The sequence below is a fragment of the Lissotriton vulgaris genome, chromosome 8 (genome assembly GCF_964263255.1).
Source record: "Lissotriton vulgaris chromosome 8, aLisVul1.2, whole genome shotgun sequence".
Lineage (NCBI taxonomy): Eukaryota > Metazoa > Chordata > Amphibia > Caudata > Salamandridae > Lissotriton > Lissotriton vulgaris.
Genome location: NC_141696.1, coordinates 1,437,183,264 through 1,437,205,144, shown reverse-complemented (window position 1 = coordinate 1,437,205,144; position 21,881 = coordinate 1,437,183,264). Strand labels below are relative to the sequence as shown.

The 21,881-nt window shown below is 45.0% G+C and overlaps 1 protein-coding gene across 2 annotated transcripts in view; it reads left to right on the top strand.

Moving 5' to 3' along the window:
- Positions 1-17,305, top strand: part of LOC147698900 (uncharacterized) — a 68,670-nt gene extending 51,365 nt beyond the window's left edge. For both annotated transcript variants that reach the window (XM_086935520.1, XM_086935521.1), the window contains exon 4: positions 16,837-17,305. In XM_086935520.1, the coding sequence (XP_086791646.1) occupies positions 16,837-16,984 (148 nt within the window). In that variant the 3' untranslated portion in view covers positions 16,985-17,305. The remainder of the gene's footprint in view (positions 1-16,836) is intronic.
- Positions 17,306-21,881: the final 4,576 nt, after the last annotated feature.

The following is a 21,881-nucleotide window of genomic DNA, read 5'->3' as shown; positions in this document are numbered from 1 at the left end:
AAGCAGGGTCAGGACTGACTTTCATATATTTGGGTCCTAACTGAGGTGTCATGGTGTGCAAAATATAAATGGATTGGGATATAGCCTCGAGTAATCAGCAGTGACTGAAATCAATATAAGCCTTCCATCCTTCATCACTTTTGTGTATACTTTAGTGTGCCTCATTATGCAGCCAGGTGAGTCTGTTTTGGTGTGCACATACAAAATGTTGCGATGCAACGTCATAGTGCTCTTATTTTTTTACATTATCTTCAGCTATAGGTGAGCCCCGACTGAGAGGCAAAGGGAGCTGGCATTAAAACGAACAATATAATCCTTGTGTAACCCATTTGGCCACACAATAAGAACTAGGATTGAAATCTAAAGTTAAGTGGGTTTATTATAAATTAGTAATCAACCCAATAGTTGTAAAAATCAAGAACATGCTGTAAATGTAAAGAAACACGACCAGCAAATCAAGCCGTTGAAGCAGATTCCGTCTTGTCAGTGTGAAACATAAAGTAATGACAGTCAAAACAATACACCAAGAATATAGACTTGGAGGGCTCTCCATTTACTACGCTCCTCCCTCCAAGACATGAAGAGATTCTAAAACCATCTAATTTGGCTCTAAGTCTAAATAAGGATTGTTTAAAAAGGGAAAGGGCTACGGGGAATTTAGAAAGGCAGGAAGGTGTCAGCAGTGTGAAAACTCCAGTAGAACTCTTCTAAACAGGAAAATAAGTGTTAGCACAAAGCCACAGTTATGCAAGAACAAGGGGAAGCAGAGAGGTATGTACCTCTCAAAGTCCAAAGGATTGCTCCTGCTGCAACACCTAACAGAAGACTACTAAGCACTAATTAAAACACACATATACTTCATCAGTCCCACAGTCTCACCACCCCTCAAAGGACCAATGGTGTTGCACTTCACAGGCACAATTGCAATATCTTCAACTTTTCTCATCCCATAAAACCTGTACATTCACACGACCTTGGGTAGTACACAATTGTTTAACTCAGGAAGAGACTACAGTTTATACAGAACTCAGCGGATAGACTCATCCTCAACCTGCCCAAACTGACCCACATCACCCCACACCTCAGGAACCTCCACTGGCTCCCCACTCAGAAACATGCCAATTTAAGATACTGACACATGCCTGCAAAGCCATCCACTACCTATGACCAGCATACATCAACCACTGCATGAACCTTCACCAACTACCCAGACACCTTCGCTCAGCCACCACCACCCTGGCACAGATACTGAGCATCCACCAAAACCGCACCAGAGGCTGTTCCTTCTCCTACCTCACTGCCAAGTCCTGGAACATCCTTCCCCTCCTCCTCCGGACATCACCCTCAGTGGCGTAGTTCAGGAAGAGACTCAAGACCTGACTTTTCAACTGAGCCCTGCAACCTAGCACCTGGAGGCCCTCACTGCTGATTAGCTGTGCTATACAAATAAGTTGATTGATTTATTGATAAATAGGATGCTTCTTCTGTCCGTTAGCTTAACAAACTCTGCCAAGATTTTCTTCTCAGTCCTCTCTGTCGCTAATAGACTATTCTCCATTTTCTAACTAAGGAAATCTTGAAATAATGCCTGAAAAGGAGAGAACGTGCAAGGCCAGCACAAAAATATGTTTCAAAATTCAGGCCTAGTTGAATTCGTTTGGTTAAACACTAGATTGTGCACTTTGGTTACATGAATATTTGTGCATGTATAGCTTAAAAATACCAACAGCAATATAGATGTACTTAAGTAAATGAATCATGAACAATGCACTTTCAAATACATTTAGCATAACTTGAATCATAAATGTAAATGTATGTGAGAACAACATTTCTTCATGGCTAGGTTAAACGATAATATGCACACATTTATGAATGTCTGATGTTCTACAGTGAAAACATCACAACAGTACAGGTGAATACTTCACTGCATAGTAAGAAAGTTGAGGCACGCATAGTGCTAAGTGCAGGTAAAGATTGCATATCTGTGACGTGTAAGGATGGAGTTAATGTTACGCTGGTCCAGTGTGCTTCCTGAGTGCTGTCTCTTGCTTGTCTGTCCTGCCCCCACCCCATCCTTATCTCCTCCCTTCTTCTGTGTTTCCTTGTCCCTGCCTGCACCCCACTCTCAACCTACTCCCCTGTTTGTTTGTTTACTTAAAAAGTACTTTAGCGCTAAATACTCAAATATGCTTTAGCGCTATATCAAATAAGCACATTTCGGGCCATTTTTTCAGTACTAATCCATCTCGGAGTGATAAATGTAAAGAAAAAAATGACCCGACGCCACATCATCCAGCTTTTTTTTTTACATTATTATCAGCCATGTTGCCTAGCAGCTCCACTGCTGAACAGCATGGCTAAAAAGTAAATGCCAAAGCCAATAGATATCATGGGCCTGGCAGTTTGGCTGGGACTGTTCCCACGGGAGTAGGGTCAGGGCTGATTTGCTTATAGCTAGGTCGTAACTGAGGTGTCATGGGGGATCTGCCATGTAAGCGAACTGCTGCTGGAAAACCCTTTGCTGTTTAGAGGAGAACAAATACCTCAGTAACCTGTGCCCTCGCCCACCCGCCTCCCGCCGCCTGACCCCTGCTCCATCTTCGGGTCTGGCCGCCGAGCGGAGCACGGTGCTGGGTCAAGAAAAAACTACACTACCCAGCATTCCCCGCGACGCATTCCGCGTCAATCGCGCGCCAGGAGGCGCATACATTTGCTGTCACCCCGGTCGAGGGGGGGGATCTGCCATGTAAGCGAACTGCTGCTGGAAAACCCTTTGCTGCTTAGAGGAGAACAAATACCTCAGTAACCTGTGCCCTCGCCCACCCGCCTCCCGCCGCCTGACCCCTGCTCCATCTTCGGGTCTGGCCGCCGAGCGGAGCGCGGTGCTGGGTCAAGAAAAAACTACACTACCCAGCATTCCCGGCGACGCATTTCGCGTCAATCGCGCACCAGGAGGCGCATAAATTTGCTGTCACCCCCGTCTCGCGGGACGCCGGGCGAAGCCCGGACCAAGGGCGGGCCCGTTTAAGACCGGGTAAGACTGGACTGGGCCACCCCATTGACTCTTCATTTTTACTGTCTCTCACATTTAATCTCAACATCAAGCAATATAAACTGGCTAACCCGGACTCAGTGTATTTTACCTTGCAACTGTGTTTATTGAATCTGATAACATGTCACCCAGAATCACCAGAAATAGCAAACTCTCGCATGCTGCCCAGGTCATAGGCCCAATAGACCAATTTATTGCTAAAGCAAATGACGCCATAAACCAAGGTGGCCTGCTACTAGAAAGGAGGGTCTCTCAGGACCTAGCTGCAGCCAAGCGCTCCTCTTTGGGTCTATTGGCAGCAGCCAAAACTCCACAACGTAATTTAGACCCTGACCTACAACAAGAGATCCTAACGGTTCCAGGCACCGTGGATTTATCAGTGTCGATAGACCTTTCAACAACACAAATTTCACATTCTCCCACTTCCCATCTCTCCCCATCTATTGAGAGAACCCCGACTCTCTTTATAAATCCACCAGAGGAGAATTTTTCTTCTCCCAACACGAGGGGTCAGAGGGAAGGTGCTATCCCAAAAAAGAGGAAGGGAAAAAAAGGAAACAAGAAATCTCCCCAAAATAATCCTGACATTCGCCAGGACTCCTTGACACAATTTACTGTTCAATCTCCTATTTCCCAACCGATCATGCCTCAACAGCAGAATACCATTACAACGTCAGATATAATAAATCTTTCATCTGACATATTTAATCCTATTTCGAGTGGTAACACATGTAGTGGGCGGGATCCTACTACTCTCGATACTCCCACACTGGCCTCCATAGAGGCATTAATTAAATTGCACCTGAAGCCTATCGAGTTATCACTGTCTAACATCGAAAAATCACTAGCATCATTAACATCTGACCTAAAAGCTAAGAAAAGTTTGATCCCTACACCCTCACTTCCCGTGATTCAGTCACATAATCCAAAACCAAAAAATGTGGGGGGAACAATGCCCCATCAAACACCCCAAGTTCACAAAACGGTGACGACTACAGCCGTAGTCCACCAAAAACCAGCTAGTAAAACTGTGCAAAAATCAGCACCTAACACTGCTGCGAATAAGTCTGCCACTTCCTCCCTTCGTGTCCCTCCCCTATCAACGGCCCAACCCACCATTCTACCTATTGCATCGACCACAGCATAAACACCAGCATCTAAAAATGCAGCTTACAACACGAGACAAAATGTAGCTTATAACACGAGACGTAATGGAGCTCGCTCTGCACATCTCCCCCCTGAAACCACTCCATTTGTCATCATTATGACTGGGGTCCCAGCGCTGCACATTAATTCCGATGAACCTGGATGGTCCCTAAAAAACAAGGTACTCCACTGGTTATCAACGAATCGGCCACTTCCTCCTTACGCTAATAATAGAGATGTCTCAGTCCGCAGAGTCCCCTGGGTTGGGAAGGAGCCAAAAACGATCCCAGGAGACTGTATAATAATACACTTTGAAGACCCTCAAACAGTTGAACACATCTCCTCATGGGGCTCCCAAACATCTCCAGAAGGAATTGGTACGAGAAGACTAGCCTTTTTCTATCCTCCAGCCAAATCCCTGCCACCAGGCCCTGAGTGGAACTGGACCCAGGTAGGAAGCTGGAATAGAAATCCGGACTGGTCAAACTGGACAGGTCAAGGAGGTAGAGACACTACGCCATTTCTTGATTGGAGGGGTGTTCCTACATACAACAGGTTTGACTGCTTGGAGATGGTGGATTGACCATCATCGTCCACCGTCCTGGACGACAGGAACCCACCCCTAGTTGGTTTACCAACATCAACGCCACCAAGTTCTTCCCAATCTCCAATTTTATTATCCATAATGGCGTCTTTACCAACTTCAGTAGTCTCAACTGAGTCAGTGGACGTACACTCCCAACAATGTGCTGATATGCAGCCCTGTCTTCCCACTACACGTGACAGTCGAGGTGATACCATGCCCTGTTCTCTTAATAAAGATCATTGTTTATCCTTAAAAATCCCATCCCAAAAAGGAAGTTCAGCGCTTACCAATAAAACCTTGTCGACCCTGCTAGTACCTATACTATTCTGGAACGTAGCAGGTCTTCGAACAAAGATCCTACTGAAACCCTGGTTGGAATTTGTAACCACACACCAGATAATTTGTCTACAAGAGACCTGGACAATTGACCCACTGCACATACAGGGCTATAAAACTTTCCATTCTCCAGCTTGCCCATCAATACACGGCAGACCTATGGGGGGTCTCGCAATATACATTTCCAATACCCTCGTAGTAAAGGAAATCTCTATCCTCTGTTCCACCTTAAACTATCAAATTCTACTGATAACTTTTAAAAATGGTACGGCATATAGTCTCATTAATTTTAATAACAATTTATCTCCAGTAGATTGTGTAAAAACTGTGTCTGCAATTTCTCTGTCTATAAATGAACAGCGTACTAAGCATTTACCAGCTTTGTGTAACGTAATATGGGGAGGGGACTTTAATGTTCAACTGTGTCCAAATTATAAGAAAACTAACTGTGGCCTCATAGATGAAAATGATTGCCCGCTGACACATTTTACCCACTCCCTTGTAGGAGACTCCCTCAATGATAGCTTAATGTCTCTAGAATTGACATATGCCAACGAACTTGCAAACCATCCTGTGGAGTTTAAACCTACCTTTCATGGTAGGGGTTGTTTTAGCACTATAGATTTTATATTGTGTTCTTATTCTTTAAAGGGTACTCTCTCTCAGTTTTCTACAGGATCAGAAATCTCTGGTGATCATTTCCCCAATAGTATTGTCCTTAACCTACCCACGAAGGTTCCCCTTATTAACAAGAAGAGCTTACTGACCCAAAAAACACTGAGCATGGATAGAACCAACGGTTATTCCGTGAAATGGTCAAGGATAGATCCTTTAGTAACAACGAGAAAGGTCATATCCAAGGCACTCCCTTGGATAAATATTTGCCTCGAGGGGGATTCTCCCCCCGAGCAAATTATTTCCAGTTTCGGGGAAATCCTGAAAGTTATCCAGAATGAATTATTTCGAACCCACAAATTAGGTAACCAATCTGAGCCAAGATGGTTCAACACGGCGTGCCGGAAAGCTCTAACCGCTTTAAAAAAAGAACTACACAATCCAGCTAGAGACAAAATTAAAGTAGCCAAACTAAGATCCGAGTACAAACAAGCCCAAATTAGTTGTAAAAGAGACCATAAGAACAAGTTGTGGGCCCAATTACATGAAAGCTGCTACAGTAAGGACAGCTCCCAATTCTGGCAGGTAGTTAAATCTCCTTTCCTACTGGAGGCAAATTCCCATCAACACCTGGACGTAGCAGTGACCGCGGACGAGTGGGTGACTCACTTCTCCAAAATCTTCAGTGACTCCCACCAGGTAACCGCAGTACAGCCTAACTTAACAACCACGTCCTCTAAAAGAGGGGTTTATCCCATAGACCTTCATTTTACACACGGGGAGGTCATTAGTGCACTATCCTCCTCAAAAACCGGAAAGGCTCCCGGCCCAGATGGTGCCCCACTTGATATATTTGTCTCTAACATTGATTTATGGTCCCCAATTGTCACCCAGCTAATGGCGGCAGTTTTAAATACTGGCCTTTTGGAATCCTGGTCCTCCTCCATACTTCTTCCAATTTTTAAAAAGGGGGAAAGAAACAACCCCGCCTGCTACAGGCCCATCTCCCTCCTGGATTCACTGGGGAAAGTCGCAGGTTGCCTAATCCTGGATCGTCTCCAGGACTGGGCGGCAGAAAATAACATCATCACCGACCTCCAGTACGGATTCCGGGAGGGACTGGGTACTGTCGAACAGGCCCTAAACCTGACACTTTTAGTTGGAAAGTATGTGGGAGCAAAACAGGGCAACTTATTTATGGTCTACGTCGACCTCAGCGCGGCGTTTGACTGTGTAATCCACGCCAAGCTGTGGCTCATTTTGGAGGAGTTGGGTGTCGATCCTCCCCTCATCAAATTCCTACGCGAGCTTTACTCCGACGCCTCGGCATGCGTAAGGTATGGCGTGGGTGGAGAATTAACATCCTCCTTTCCAATAACTCGTGGAGTTAGACAGGGCTGTGTCCTGGCTCCCTTCCTGTTTAACCTTTACACCAACGGCCTGGAAGCAGCCATGTTAGAAGGGAGCCAGGATTTACCTACCATCAATCATCGCCCTATTCCAGCATTACTCTACGCTGACGATTCCGTAATTTTTGCAAGGACCTTAGTACAGCTCCAAAAACAGTTGGATAAATATTGTAATTTCATGCTCTCACTTGGGTTAAAAGTGAACAAGACCAAGACCTTCATCATGCAAACAGGGCCCAAGGTAAAAAGTTCCAAAAACCTTTACATTGAGCAATCCAAATTGGAACGTGTCAGAGAATACCCCTACTTGGGTATTCTAATAGATGATCAGTTAACTTGGAAAAGGGCCAGTGGCGTCACTAGGGGGGTGCGGGGGGTGCAGACCGCACCAGGTGTCACCCCATCTGGGGGTGACACCAATCTTAGTTACCTGCTGCAGCAGCTTTAGACAGCGCGCCACTCACACACCGCACCGCAGCGCACCACCAGACCACCTCCCCGATCATACTGTGTATGCGTGGGTGATGATCGTCACTGGGTCTGGCGTGGTGGTGCGATGCCTGCGGATGCGCGCAGCGTACCCACTGGACAAGCTGGCACTGGCAGTCACTGTCTGGCAGAAGCAGTGGGCAGAAGAACTGAATTTAGTGTAGTGTGAATTATTGCACGCACTGCCGGCTACCGCTATTCTAAACAGTACGACCCAGCAGCAGCAGTTTGGGTCCCAGCTGGCCTAAACACTCTCATTGTCTCTTTTACTATGCCACACTGATTTTCTTCACAATTGCCCAGCACGCATCATGTAACATTTAAGAAAAAAAACGTGCCTTTAATTCACGGTTTGGGCAGCAGCGGCCGTGCACGCGATCTCTACAGGTCTTCACAACAACTGAGACCTTCGCCCTGCTTCAACCCCCCTCCCCCGCACATGTCCAGGATAGGCTGAGTTATATATGCATTTGGGTGGCACTTAATTTGTTGGAAGAGAGTTGACAAAAACTGCGTCGCTAGCTTAAAGCTGCAGTAGAGTCTTTTCAAAACATACCTTTGGAAAAGAAAACTGACTATTACACGCTCTGTTCATATACTTTTTTCCAATTAGCATAAGCCCAACCCAATGAAGACACGCTGGCACTCATTCTGGCAGTGAGTTACTGAGGCAGCACTTGTCACAGGTGAGGTGTGATGTGAATGAGATAAGATGGTGAGGGATAGGCCAGTGCGGCTGTCACCTTACCCAGGGAATATTACCGGCACTTTCTCATGTTTGAAGATTCTTCAAAAGCCGAGACATGATAAACAGGACTTTATACAAATAGTCCTTATACCTTTTTAACACCGACTTTCAGACTTTTATTACGTTATCAGTCATGGACCATCGAGGCAGCCCCTCCACACTTGTTAAAGAGCATTTGCTCTTATGTTTGCTGTTTTAAATGTGTGCTGGTAAGAGGGAAACAGTGCCAGCTTTGGGTCATTTTTGTGCTGAGACATTAAAATAGTAGTCAAGCAGATTAAAAAACAGCCACGTGCCAACTCTATAGGCTTGTTCTGCTTTGCGTATCTGGGGCCAGATTGGCTTGGACTGACTGGTTTGCAAAGATATGGTGTTAGCATGCACCAACTGGGCAGGGACAGGATGTTTCTATTGAGGGTTAAACGATTTAAAATGGACTGGGCAGGGTCACACTGGTTCTGGTGGATACGAGTGGAACTAGAATTACATTCAGCTGACTGGGATGGTTTGGATGGAAGTAGGGGGGGTTAGAGTGCATTGAGCCAAGGTAGATTTGCTGGAAATGTGCAGGGTTCTAACACGCTGGACTGGCCTGGCTGTTGCTGATCCTGTCAATGGAGTTAGGATGCACTGAGTGGGTCAGGCTACTTCTGATTGGCTGTTAATGGTGTTAAAATGGACAATATTGTCTGGTTAGTTCTCCTCATTGCTCAAAATATGGTAATTTGTGATATTTAACTCTCAATATGGACTTCATTGCTTATTTCTTCTGGTGAGAAAGTGCCACTCATTTTACCACACATTAGGCAGTAGAATGTCACTCAAAAGTACACTAAAACCATGGACATCTTACACATAAGCAATCCGAAAATTTTGTATGCTATAAAATCAGCTTTTTATGCTAGCGTATGGTCCTGAATGATCAGATCAATGAGATAATCTTGTGAGCACTGTAGTGCCTTCCTGCCCTCTGTTATTGCGAACAGCAGTCACGCAGTCTGTCTCCCAGTTAGTGCTCTTCCATTTCTGGTGCGGATCATTATATGTCTCCCTCATCTTCATTGCTTGATTTTGCTTGCGATAAAGTGTCACTCATATTCGTTGAAATGTCACTCATAATCACACCGATTTTAAGAAAATGTCACACATAAGCAATCTGAAACCTTGGCAGCAATGACTGTGAAGATCTCTAGCATGGCAGGTGCTTAGGACCCCTGCAGCTCCACTCTGCTTTTTGCTTGAAGAATCAGCCACCCCCCCCCCCCAATGTTTTCTTGGGACCCCCCCCCCCCTCCCGGTTGAGACAGTCCACTTCATCACTTCATGCTTGCTACAAAGGATGGTGTACTGGGAAGACCTCTAGCATACTAATAAAGCAAAAGGGAACCCCTGAGGAAACTATAACTAGGCAGAGTAGCAGGGAATAAAAAACACTTAAGACAGACGAGAGATCTGCCTAGGTGGGATAAATCTATGGGCTCATATAGAGTCCCACATTTGTACACACAGTCCGAAGCCCAGTATATTCACCAGTGTCATAACATCAGATGGTGCAGGCGGAGGGGAGATGGTGCAGGCAGAAGGGAGATGGTGCAGGCAGAGGGGGAGAAGATGCAGGCAGAGGGGAGATGGTGCATGGAGAGGGTGAGATGATGCAGGCATAGGGGAGATGGTGCCGGCAGGGGGAGATGGTGCAGGCAGAGGGAGAGATGGCGCAGGCGGAGGGAGAGATGGTGGATGCAGAGGGAGAGATGGTGCAGGCAGAGGGAGAGTTGGTGCAGGCAGAGGGAGAGATGGTGCAGGCAGAGGGAGAGATGATGGATGCAGTGGGGAGAGAGGGTGCAGGCGGAGGGGAGATGGTGCAGGCAGAAGGGAGATGGTGCAGGCAGAGGGGGAGAGGATGCAGGCAGAGGGGAGATGGTGCAGGCAGAGGGGAGAAGGTGTAGGCAAAGGGAGAGATGGCGCAGGCAGAGGGAGAGATGGTGCAGGCGGAGGGAGAGATGGCGGATGCAGAGGGAGAGATGGTGCAGGCAGAGGGAGAGATGGAGCAGGTTGAGGGGAGATGGTGTAGGCAGAGGGAGAGATGGTGCAGGCGAAGGTAGAGATGGTGCAGGCGGAGGGGAGATGGTGCAGACAAAGGGAGAGATGGTGCAGGCAGAGGGGAGATGGTGCAGGCAGAGGGGAGATGGTGCAGGCAGGGGGTGAGATGGGGCAGGCGGACGGGAGATGGTGCAGGCAGAGGGGACATGGTGCAGGCAGAGGGTGAGATGGTCCATCTGGTAAGTTGTGAGGGGGTGACACCATGAGTTACCCGCACCGGGTGACACCAGCCCTAGTGACGCCACTGAAAAGGGCGTTGGTAACTAGAAAACTGCTTTACCAGCGAGCAACATCTGCCCTTGTCTCATTTTCTAGAAAAACGGGCAAGCCCTCCCCACCTGTATTGCTTAAAATCCATCAAGCCAAATGCCAGAGCATCGCCACACACGGAGACGGTGTATGGGGCTATGTAAATACGGCGGATTTGCAAAAAATTCAAAATGGCTTTGCTAAATATTTGTTGGCACTCCCACAGAGTGCCCCCACTTACGGCTGCCATATCGAGCTTGGGATTGACTATCTGGCAGATTACATTAAATGTCAACCAATACTGCTATGGCACCGTATCTGGACTAAACGACAATGCCATCTTACACGTGCCCTGATTTTAGAATGCCTAGATCTGACTTCCTGGAAAAACATCCCATGGTTGGTGTATGTGACCAACGTCCTGAAAGACCTGGACCTCACTCAGTATGTTATTGAGCCATCATCCATCAATGAGATAAGCAGGAAAGCCCTGAAACATCAATGTCTCAACCATCTAAGGGAATTGCGTTTGTCTGGCGAAATATCCAAGCAATCAAACGCTCATATTTTGATGGCCCAAGTGTCTCCGGTATACAGCCTTATCTCACATTCTATTTATCTAATTACGAAAAATACCTATTAATCAGGTTCCGTTTTAATTTGTTTTTTCGACTGGTCACCTTTCCAAACACGTCAAACTGGTCACACGAATTGGTTAAATGTCCATGCGATAAGGTATCCCCTCAAACGACTATGCATGTGGTATTCTTTTGTCATTATTATGTCGAACCGCGGAAACGCTGGGTTATACCAGTGTTGCGCCAGATGGGGTTGAGGACCTGTCGCCCGGCATTTCTAGCACTACAACAGCTAGAAACACAATACGTGGCAAAGAATGTAGCTTTGTTCCTGAAATCATGCTTAACAATTCGTAAAGCCATTGAAGTGATGCCTAGCTGAATTTTTTTGATCTTCTGTATTAAGCCTGCTAATGTACCAAAGAGTATTCCTTTTTTTATAACTTTTTTAACTTGTAATGTAATAATGTAATATTAATAATGTGTTTTTTTTATGATGATGTATTTAATTATATGATGTACTTTTTATGATTATCAACACGATTAATCGAATAAAAGATTTTGAAGTGAACTGAGGTGTCATGGTGTGCAAAATATCAGTGGATTGGGATGTAGCCTAGAATAATCTGTGAATGAGATTAATATAAACCTTCCAACCATCCATCACTTTTTTGTAGACTTTAGTGTGCCTCATTATGTAGCCAGGTGCATCTGCTTTGGCCCACACCTACAATATGACGTGATGGCAAAGTAATAGCGTTCTTTTTTTTACATTAATTTCAGGTATAGATGAGCCCTATTATCTTGCCAATGCTAGTCTGGTTCGACATTTCTATGCAATAGCTTTTCTCCATCATGGTTTCTTTGGACTAAGCACCTTGGTGCACACATCTATATGTGAAGTCACAGCCAAATGGAATTAAGAGACATCATATTCCTGTCCTTGCTATCTGTTGGAAATGTGCCAAGATGGCAGACCCTGTCTCTTTAAGTATTACAAATTCTGGTTGCATTGCTGAAAAGGCACTGTAAGAAATGCTCAGCTATGCCTCAAATAAGAGAAGCTGCCCACCGTGGACTTTGTGAACAATTACCTCTTTCCCTTAACAGTTGGTAGTCATTCAATGCTCTGCTACCAGAACTGCAGTCAAAAAACATTGCTATATTCAAATGTGAGTTTTGAGGAATGGTAAAAGCCCCATTACTACCACCCACTGCTCCTTGCAGAGAACGCACTGAATGCATTCTCATTGCAGTATTAATTGATCATAATGATGTGCATAATCGAATCTTGCATTTTCTTGCTTTGAATCTGCTTTCTTGATAACTCCATAAGTTCGCTCAAGGAAGGCAGATAGCTCAGCACGAAACACGGGGGCTTATTTACAAGCCACTTGCGCCAATTGCTGCATCACTTTTTTTGATGCAGCGCACTTAGTGTGCCACATTGCGCCATATCTACAAACTGACACATTATATCAAATGCATCCGTTTCTAGAGCCCTGCACCAGGTGTATTGTACGCATGGTAGGGGTTCCATGCAAAAAGCCACATAGAAGTGGCACACTGAAATGTACAACCTTTCACTGTGTCACCCTGCGACCTGACTGCGTCAAAAAATCTCTGCTTCTGTTCAGACCCGGTGTAAGGATTGAAGCAGGGCTTTTACAATGGGACTCATCTATGTGTTCTGACGCATTGCTGGAGTTGCGTCAGTTTTACAACCAACTCCAGCAATTTGTCACTTTTGCGCCAATATATGGGTCAGAATTTCTGATGAGTCTGTGGTACCCTGTATTGTAAATACAGCGCAAGACATTTGACGCTGGTGCAAGGAACTGACGCATCAATGCTGAAGCTTGAGTCTCTTGTGAATGAGTTCCATGGAGCGGTGGATATGTGGAATTTTCAAATAAAGTAATAGTGGATGCTTAATATAAACTTTATGTGAGAATTCTTAGGGGCAGATTTACAAGCCCCTTGCGCCCCTTTTACGCCGCTGTTGCGTCATTTTTGTGACGCAGCGGCGGCGCAAAAAAGCGCCATGGTGCGGGATACTTACAATGTGACGCATCTGGGAGATACGTCAAGTTGTAAAGCCCTGCGTCAGAAGGAGGCGTTCCTGCGCAGGGGGGCGTCCTGGCGCAGGAACGCCTCCTAAAAGTGGCTGAGCGAAATCTACAAGATTTCACTCAGTCACTTTGGGGCCCATGCTGCGTCAAAACCATGCGCCTGCTTGAAGCAGGCGTAAGGATTGACACAGCATTAACAAGATAGGGCACCCCCGAGCCTTGCTGGAGCTGCATCGCAATTGCGACGCACCTCCAGCAATGCGTCGCTTTTACGACACAGATGCGTCACGCATCTGTGCCGTTTTTGCCCATTGGTGCGCCGCATTGTAAATGCGGCGCATCAATGGTGGCGGAGGCATGGCGCACAATAAGTGGCGCATCCCTGCATATCAGCACGGATGCGCCACTTATTGTAAATCTGCCCCTTAGTCTTCTCCCTATGCAAAGACAGACAATTTTTTCAACTTTTCTCGAGGTGAAGTAAACTTCATCTGTTCCCTACTCCCCAAAGCAAAATGTCGTAGAACTTTTTGAGTGGACATCAAGCTCCAGGTAACTGGCTGGTGGTGGGGTGGGTGGGTGGAGGGAGGGAGGGAGGTGGAGGTGTTCCCTGATGTCTCTCAAGACTTTTCTGACCCCTCAATGGCAGTCGTGAAGCATAATAACCACTTCACTGTGTACCTTCCTACTCTCAGAAGCCCCACTCAGCATTCAGCACCAGCAGGGTCAGACTGGGGCAGAAAATTGGCCTGGGCACCAAAATTACAGCGGTCCCATTACTGAAATAGAAAGCTAAAACAACTTGTAAAGACATAGTAGACTGCATGGATGCCAGCAACGTTTGTTTTATTATCAGGGAAATCAGCAGTAAAAGATGGCCCTCCGGACCATACATCGGACACAGAAAAAGACATTTGCAATGCAATAGGTCCCGCATTCATGCAAGTTTGAGCTATTGGCATTGTAAATGACAATGTCTTTTATTTATGTTTCGTGTTTTAAAACATAAATAAAAGGCATTGTCATTTACATTACTAATAGCTTAAACTCTCGCAAATGCGAGACCTACTGCATTGTAAATGCTTGTTCTTTTTCTGTGTCTGTTTTATGGTCTGGAGGGCCGGTTTTTACTGCTGATTTCCTGATAATAAAAAAACATTGCTGGCATCCATGCTGACTACCATGTCTTTACAAGTTTTTTTAGCTTTCTAATTGGTGGTGGGGATATTGGAATTGGTGGTGGTATGGGTATTAGTGGTGGTGGTTGGATTGGATTAGTGATGGTGGTATTGGATCGGTGGTGGTATTTGTGGTGGTGGTTGTATTGGTGGTGGTGGTGGTATGTGTGTTGGTGGTAGTATTGGTAGTGGTGGTATTGGTGGTGGTATTATTGGTGGTGGTATTGGTGGTGGTGTTGGTGGTTATGGTGGTGGTATTGGTGGTGGTGGTATTGGTTGTGGTGGTATTCGCTGTGATGGTGTTTTTGTTGTTAATAAAACAGGCTTTTGAAATCCATCCTATATAGAGTTATTTTTTACATAATCTGTTAAGAGGTCTATAGGTCAAAAGGTCTTTCTTATAATCTAATACACACCATAGTAGTTGGTTGTTCAATTAGACCCGTGGATACTGTGGTTTGTATACAGCTTTAGTACAGATGACATGTAACACAGATGTGCTGTTGTCAGCGTCAGTGGATTAGCACAAGATTATATGCTACTTGGAATTCACATGGCGTAATACGCTAATCATTTCTAAATCCATTTTACTTGAGGGGGAGTTGAAACAGACATGAGACAATAACGGGTTGAAGTGATTGAAAGCGGGCGCCATTGTTCTGGGGCCGCCGCACTGGTTAAAAAACACAAGCCGTTTCAGATGAATCAGCACATGTCTGGTCTGCAGTAAGAAAAACTCAATAAAGTAAATAGTGCTTACAGACCAAATAACAGGTCCCGTGTAACAACCAAAGTAAAAGTGCCAGTAGCCATGGGAGGTTACAAATGAAGACAAGGCCATACTAAGGAGGGACTAACAAGCCTATTAACAAATCCGAAGGCAGCATTTACGAAATACAATGACCCAAGCCAATGAAAAATATGGGCGGAGAGTGGGTGCCGCTTCTCTCCCATAGTCTACTACAGCAGTCTCGCCGAGCGAGCAGTGTATGCGGCCTGCTGCTAGGCTCGACCTTAAAAACCAGCCCTCACACTGATCTGTCAGACCAGCACATCGTGCACTGCCTGATTGCCCTATAATCCAGTCCGTCTCTAGAAGCCAGTTACTGGATTGAAAGTATCAAGTGACATCTCTCTACTATGGTGCAGGGGTGTGTGTATTGGCGCAAAGTAGGCTTGTCAAATGGCCGATAGGGACATAGTCGACATTGCTAAGTTAGCATGAGCTCTGCTGCCATGATGCCGCGTTTGCCCACTTTACCACATGACTTTATTTTTGCAAGACTCTGTTTGTAACTTTCACATGAGAACCGTCTACTTTGTGCATTCTCTGTCTGTTCCTGGGATTTAGTCTGAAGACGGTGAGCAAGGTCGATAAACACTGCCCTTGTTATTCTGTTCTGGTCAGTCCCTACGACCTAGACAAAACACGCTAACAAAGCTGCGGCTGCTGAAGACTTGTGCTTTGATATTATGGGAATGCATGTTTGATGAACAGGCCCTTAGAGAGAGATCTTTCCAGGGAGAAGAGACATGCTGTTCCTATAATGTAGATATTCCATCTAGTCACTAAGGTATGGGGTCTGCTGGCAAACCCCATTTATATTTCTATTATATATTAAAACTTCTTCCAACCAAGGGAAGGGGGGTTAGGCCTTATAGCCCTTTATCCACTGTCTATATAAGAAGACATTTCCCTTTATAATACATGGACTTGCTACAATGCTACCTGTTTTAGGTTTCTGCGTTTTGCTGCTGGAAGTGGCTCCTATACTGCATTATAGAGCACGATAGTTAAAATTAACATTTTAAACTATAACAGAGTCTCTGTCAATACTTATTGTGGACAAGCACGAGTGAGTAAGTGAAAGGGTACGTCTTGTAACAGCGATTCCTGAGAGAGTTGGGAGTGTTGTGTTCTGGGGTGTGTAATCATTTGCATCTCCGTGATTGTTTAGGAGAGCTAGCGAGACACTATAGCTAGTCAGTCCTGGGATTGTGCGTACTGAGGCGGTAGGAAGGCTTAGCCCTTATACACCGAGGTCCCGTATTCCTTCGCATAGTTCTGTGTTTGTGCAGAATCCCTGCAACAGCCTTAAGTGGGACGTTGCAGGGCACAAGAGAAATAGCATCAGACCTTAATAGCTTTGGTTCTGTTCTGCTTTCTCCCTTTCACACAGCACAGCAGGGCAATTTTGTGTACTGCATTGCGTGAAAACATAAATCTGCTCATAAGCCTCTATCTTCATGCCGGCTCTAACTACTGCCTCTTTTCCAGATCTGAGCTGTATGGCCTGGCCAAACCTGTCATTAGTGCTCTATCAGAAGTTGATAAAGAACTAGCTAAGGAGATGGAGAAGGATGAGCAGAAGAAGAAGAAGAAGAAGCAACAGCATCATAAGGAGTTGCAGCAGGAGGCGCAGTAGAGTTTATCCAGTGACCCTTCCCAAGTGTTGTTTTGTCGTCCTAGTCACCAAAGAGGGCTCAAGTCCTTTGCCATTCAACAGGCATAGATGGCCTAGCTTTACACAATACAAGCACAGAAAGTGAAAGCTCAGAACATCTGACACAGGCCTTCACAGAGGCTGACAAGCGAAAGCTGATGAACTTATTAATGTTGCTGATTGATGATTGTAGTGCACACCTCTTCCATATGAGGCTTCAATGCAGTACCCGAACACTAATTACAAGTGAAAATATTAAAGTTTGCAGAAAATAAGCCATTAAATAAAAATGATACAAATTTTTGTACCTCTCTATGAATCTTGAAAATAATGTACCTTATATTTATTTATTTATTCGTTATTTTCAGTGCTTACATAGTGCAACCCTAGCCACACGGGCAAAAGATCACTTTATAGGTAAGTAGAAATACAATGTAGAGAGGGAAAATAACATGTTTGGCCATACTAGGTAATCAGAAAAGCAAAGAAGAGAAAGCACATTACAAGGGTAGGGAATAGGGTAACATTCATTCCATGTGTTATGCATAGTTGAGCCTAGATGTGGCCTCATAACAAATTATGTTAATCAGAGAAAAGTTTAGGAGATATTGTAAAGGAAAATGTCTGTCTTGTATTTGATGCCAGGATTACCATTCATTACTCTGAAGCTTCCTCTCCACACTTGTACTTTGCGAAGAATTACAAAGTTCTCTGACTTTTCCGATCCTATTCTCTGCATTGTAGACTCCTCAATAAAAGTGCTAAAATTAGTCAATCCATATGAGAATACAGCCAGAGCCGAAGGTACAGCACTATTGCCACTCAGGTTTGTTGACGAGCTTAACTGACAGATAGATAAAACTGCATGAGCTTGGATCTCACAAATTAGCCTTACCATACTCTGAACATTGAATTTTTGATATGTAATGCAGTGACTAGTAAATTGCTCCCCAAAAGTAAGTTTAACTGCTTCAGCGCTGTGCAAATTTTCACGCAGTGCTGAAGATTCGAAAACGGGCGTGGTCATGAAGAAACGGTTCCGTCACCAGCACAGCCCAACCGACGCTCGTGACTGAACCGTTTCGTCACGAGCGTCGAAGGGGTTAAGGTCACCCACCTGAGGGAGGAGGTGTAGGAAGCTGGCTCGCTATACAGTGTACTAAAACAAAGTACACTGAGCAGAGAGTCCACTGGGTCTCAGATTGGTATACAGAGCAAAAGTAGATAATACAAACACTTGATTATTGGTGCTGTGGATGAGCAGTTAGGCTAATCAGAGGGTAGTGCTAACCATTTGTTGTACTCACAGAGGCAATGCATGAGACACACACTTATAAAATAAATCTGAGACCTCATTAGAACAAAATACTTCTTTATATATATTTTGTAAAACCAATAACTTCACTCAAAGGTAATTATTGTTTAAAATAGCAACTTTGAAGTAAACATTTGTTTGATACTTTCATTTATTATTAAAAACACATTCGCAGTGATGTTAAGCTATGGAGAAATCATATGCTGCATACGGTAATTTAACAGCGACTTACGGGACCCTTCCCCCACACTTGAGATAAATATTGGGCAAGGCCCAAGGGCGCACCAACATGTCACCTAGGGAGAAACTGGGGTGTCCAGGTGCAGAGGTGTGTTTTTCAGCATAGGGAGAGTTTGAGTGAGTTTTGGTAATTTAAATTGGAATTGAAAGTCTTCTGCATAATGTTAAACTATGCAGGAAAAACACACGCAGCATACAGGTACTTAGGAGTGACTTAAGGGACCAATCTTCTGGACCTTATGGTGAGTATGCGGCATGGTCCAAGGCAGCACCAACAGTTCACTTTGGTAGGCTCTGGGGCATCTGGGTGCGGAGATGCATTACCAGGTCAGGTGCCCACTTCACTTCAAAAGACGAATGAACCAGTTACAAAGAGACTTCAGGCTTGAACTTGGGGACCGGTTGAGATGAACTAGCAAGGGGGCACAACTCTTGCAATGCCCAGGGACGTGGGGTGAACCTTTGGTTCTCTTTTGCAGAGCCCTTGGGCAGCGGTGCAGAGGAGTCCTTAGGCTTCAGGTTTTTGTCACCCGGAGCAGTCGTGGTTAAGGGGGCCTGCACAAAGAGGCTGCAGGCAGCGTTGGGAAGTCCACAGTGGGCAAGCACAAGGTGAGATTTGTCTCTGCTGGGCTGGGGGACCACGCTGGCAGTGTTGGCCCACTTTAATTTGGGCTGGGAATGACAAGGGCACAGAAGACTCTTGGTTCTTTTTCAAAGGCATGCAGTTCTACCATGCTTTTGAAGTCACAGCTACATGACATGTCAACTTTGGTGCATTTCTCGATGAGGGATGCAGACAGGACGGAGGGGCTGGGGCGAGGTCAGCTGCTTCTTCTCCTCTTCTCTGCTTTTGCAGCTCTTCAGCCCTTCTTCTTAGGTTGGCAGGAATTTAACGTTCAGGGTCCAGTGGTGCCACCTACATGCTAAATTTAGGGGCACTACAGGGGGAGACAGGTAGTAGCCAATAGGCTACATACCTTTAGGGTGTCTACGCCCTCTATGTGACCACTTCCTTTGGGGAGTGGACACAGCCCTGACCCTAGTTGGCTAATTCCCTCTCAAACAAGATGAAGGAAACTGAAAAGTTGGGTCTGCATCACCTGCCCCACCACAGGGGTGGTGCCGGCTAAATGTGGACACACCTCTGATCTGACCTGTTTACCCTCCTGTCTACCTGTCGAAAGTGGGGTCAAGCTAGGGGCGTTGGCATCTCACTCACAGGAGAGGCATGGGTTGCATTTCAAAGGTGGCAAAAAGTGTGTGGGGGATAGTGCAACCAAAGTCCAGCTTCCCACAGAAGAAGATATGGCCTAACAACCAAAGCTGCCAATTTTGAAACCAAGGAACCCATTTTCGGACATGGTTTAAGCTCAGCATCCTGTGGGTGTGGGTAAATCACTTTGGCCCAGATTTACAAAGACTTTGGGCCTGATGTAGGTTATCCCAGATTACCGATTCTTAAATACCAAATCATACCGATTCGGTATTTAAGAACAGGCAAATGGGATGTAGGTAATTTTACTGAAAAAATGACCGAATCTGTAAGTTTCGGTAATTACCGAATCGGTAAATACAAATTTGGTAATTGCCATTTATTCCTATGGGCCTGGAGGCCCATAGGAATGAATGCCAATACCGAATCGGTATTTACCGATTCGGTAAAAGGGGGAAACATTGAAGGGTGGCAGGGTGTCACTTTGACACCCTGTTGCACCCTTCAATTGTGTATGGGTGCACATGTTGCAAACATACAAGCCCTAAGGGCATGTATGTCTGCAACATGGCACTGTTGGAAAAGCAAAAAAAAATGCTTTTTCCAAGGTTTTCATTATTTACCACCAACTTGTAGTTGGTGGTAAATAACAAATCCTAAAATGGGAAAAAAAACTAATTTGAGTGCTCTCTACATAGCAAAATCGGTAATTTGCCGATTCGGTATTTTAAGGAACCGGTAATTTACCGATTCGGTATTTTAAGGAATCGGTAAATGCCCACCTACATCTCATTTTCCAAATACCGAATTTCGGCCGTTACCGACCGGTATTTGCCTACCTACATCTGGCCCTTAGTGTCAGGTTTGTATGACTTTTTAAACACAGACATGACGTAAAGCCTACTGTTGGGATTTACAATCCACCACAAATTATGATTTGCACTGAATTGTAACCCAATGCAATGCAGCACAATGCGCTGCCTTTCATTAAATTAGGGGGTGTTCCATGTGTGGTGCATGGGTGTTTCCATGCAACCACACATGGGTTTTGGTGCAAATACTTATATACAAAGAATTGTAGACACGGATATGCACCAATATTCTGAGCCTCTATGAGGCAGGCATACCTAGGAGAAATGTTTTCATTTCTCACAGTTTTTCCTCTTTGTAAGCCTGCATTATTTTACAGCACACATGCAAAGTGGAAAATGTCTTAGAAAACAGTTTTTTTTGTCGTGGAAGGGCTTACTGCAATGTAGACACCCTTGTACGATGCCACAAGGGTACCTCCGCTTGGCGCATGTCATTCAAAGTTGTGATAGTGTAGGGAGAAACCAGTACTATGCCATTTCATAGTAGTTATAGTGTAGCTCTGGTCTCTGTACACGTAACACAGCACTGCAATTATTCTTGCTGTGCTTCATTGCATGAACTGTTTGTAAATGTGGCCCTTAATCTCCTAGTGCTTAACCCTTTCGATGCTGATGACGAGCTCAGCTCGTCATCAGCCATGGGTGGCGTGTGCTGATGACGAGCTGAGCTCGTTATGTATTGCGGTAATTACAAAAATGCAGCACAGCACAAAAATCACCGCAGCAGCGATGCGGTTAAAAAACAATCTGACCTTGTGTAATATCATGCTTATGTAAAGCAGTCCAGTGCTGTTTGCCCAAGTTTGCAATATATAAAACTGCAAAACAATTATACATATGAGGTGCCATAATATTCTCAGCACTTTTTATATATATTTCATTATATGAACATATTATTTTTCTTATTTTTTTTTAAAGAAACATTGTACAGAAATATCTTGATACTTGAGCTGCCACTGGTAATTAGGAAATGCTGTGTCAATTAGTAGACTGTTGTCATATCTGAATGCCAACCAGATCCCAGTACATGGACAAGAGTTAACCCAGTCTGTTGTTCACATGGTTAGCTGCCTTACTGACCCGTTTTTGTTGACAAAACCTGTTGTACCCTATTCCGTAACCCATAACTAGAGGCGGGCATAACTTGCATAATTCCATGCAGCGAATGCAAGCAGCCTACCACACTTACTAACTGTGCACCTGGTTTAGGGTTAAAATATAATGGGCAGATTTTCAATA